This window comes from Cariama cristata, unplaced genomic scaffold (assembly GCF_000690535.1).
Source record: "Cariama cristata isolate BGI_N322 unplaced genomic scaffold, ASM69053v1 scaffold22590, whole genome shotgun sequence".
NCBI classification, from domain to species: Eukaryota; Metazoa; Chordata; class Aves; order Cariamiformes; family Cariamidae; genus Cariama; species Cariama cristata.
The window spans coordinates 1-963 of record NW_009594384.1 but is presented as its reverse complement, the minus strand read 5'-3'; the positions used below and the strand labels follow the sequence as shown (position 1 = coordinate 963).

The 963-nt window shown below is 53.6% G+C and overlaps 1 protein-coding gene across 1 annotated transcript; it reads right to left on the bottom strand.

Moving 5' to 3' along the window:
* Nucleotides 1-594: 594 nt before the first annotated feature.
* On the bottom strand, nt 595-900 carry G0S2 (G0/G1 switch 2). The gene has a single exon (XM_009697842.1). The coding sequence runs from the start codon at nt 898-900 to the stop codon at nt 595-597; it is 306 nt and encodes a 101-aa protein (XP_009696144.1).
* Nucleotides 901-963: the final 63 nt, after the last annotated feature.

Sequence of the window (963 nt, the reverse complement as noted above, 5' to 3'; positions counted from 1 at the left end):
TGTGCCATTAACCCAGATAACGCCACGAAGTGCAACCCCACCCCCAACTCAGGGCATCTGTCCGTCGGCCATGTGAGACAAATGCCACCTCCTCCCCCCGCCCCAGTTGGCCCATTTTGCAAGGGAGCAGCAGCTGGAGGCATGGAAATGCCCCCCCCTCGCTCCCAGAGCAGCCTCGCTGAGGGGGGCTTTTTTGGGAGGGTGCGGCCACCACCCTCAGCTGTTCCCTGTCTCCCCCCAGCTACCCCCCCGAGAGGAGCCAGAGGTGGAAGTGAAACCTATTTGCAAAATCAGTAAGAGAAGCCTTTGAAAATAAACACAGCTAGAGAGTATGGATACCATATAAAATATTTATTGATTTTGTAAAGTGTTGTAAAATGCATCCGTAATAAAAATAAGAAACCATGCTGTGCATCTCGCACACTTTTATACCAACAAAAGGTATTTTTTCCCACTGCTGCACAGCAGCAAATATAACCGTTCACTTCTTCCAAGTCTCGCACTCGCGGTCTCCTCCATCAGCCAACCCTTCTCCCTTCTTGCTGGAACCGCGGCCAGGGACAAGGGGACCGCAGAGTCGCGCGTGCTCGGCTCTCAGGAGGCATGCTGTCTGGTCACCAGGGCCCTCTGCACCACCACCGCCTTCTTGCTCTTTTCCGAGATCAAATCCTCCTCTTTCTGGGGAAGTGTTTGCTTTTGCGTTGGGGCAGGCTGCTTCTCCTCCTCCTCCTCCAGCCTCCCTTCGGAGGTGAAAGGACTGCACACTGTCTCCACCAGACCGATAAGCACGCCAAAGAAAGCCAGCACGCTGCCCAGCACGTACAGCTTGACCATTTTCCTGTTGGGCTTCTGGCTGAGCATTTCTTTGGCAAAGGGGATCACCTCATGCACGGTTTCCATTTTTGTGCAGCAGACTTGGAAGATGTCAGCTCTACGAGAGAGGGAGAGGGACCTTAGTGAAAT

Coding starts and splice junctions, on each gene's coding strand:
- G0S2 (XM_009697842.1), bottom strand. CDS start 900: ATGGAAACCGTGCATGAGGTGATCCCCTTTGCCAAAGAAATGCTCAGC.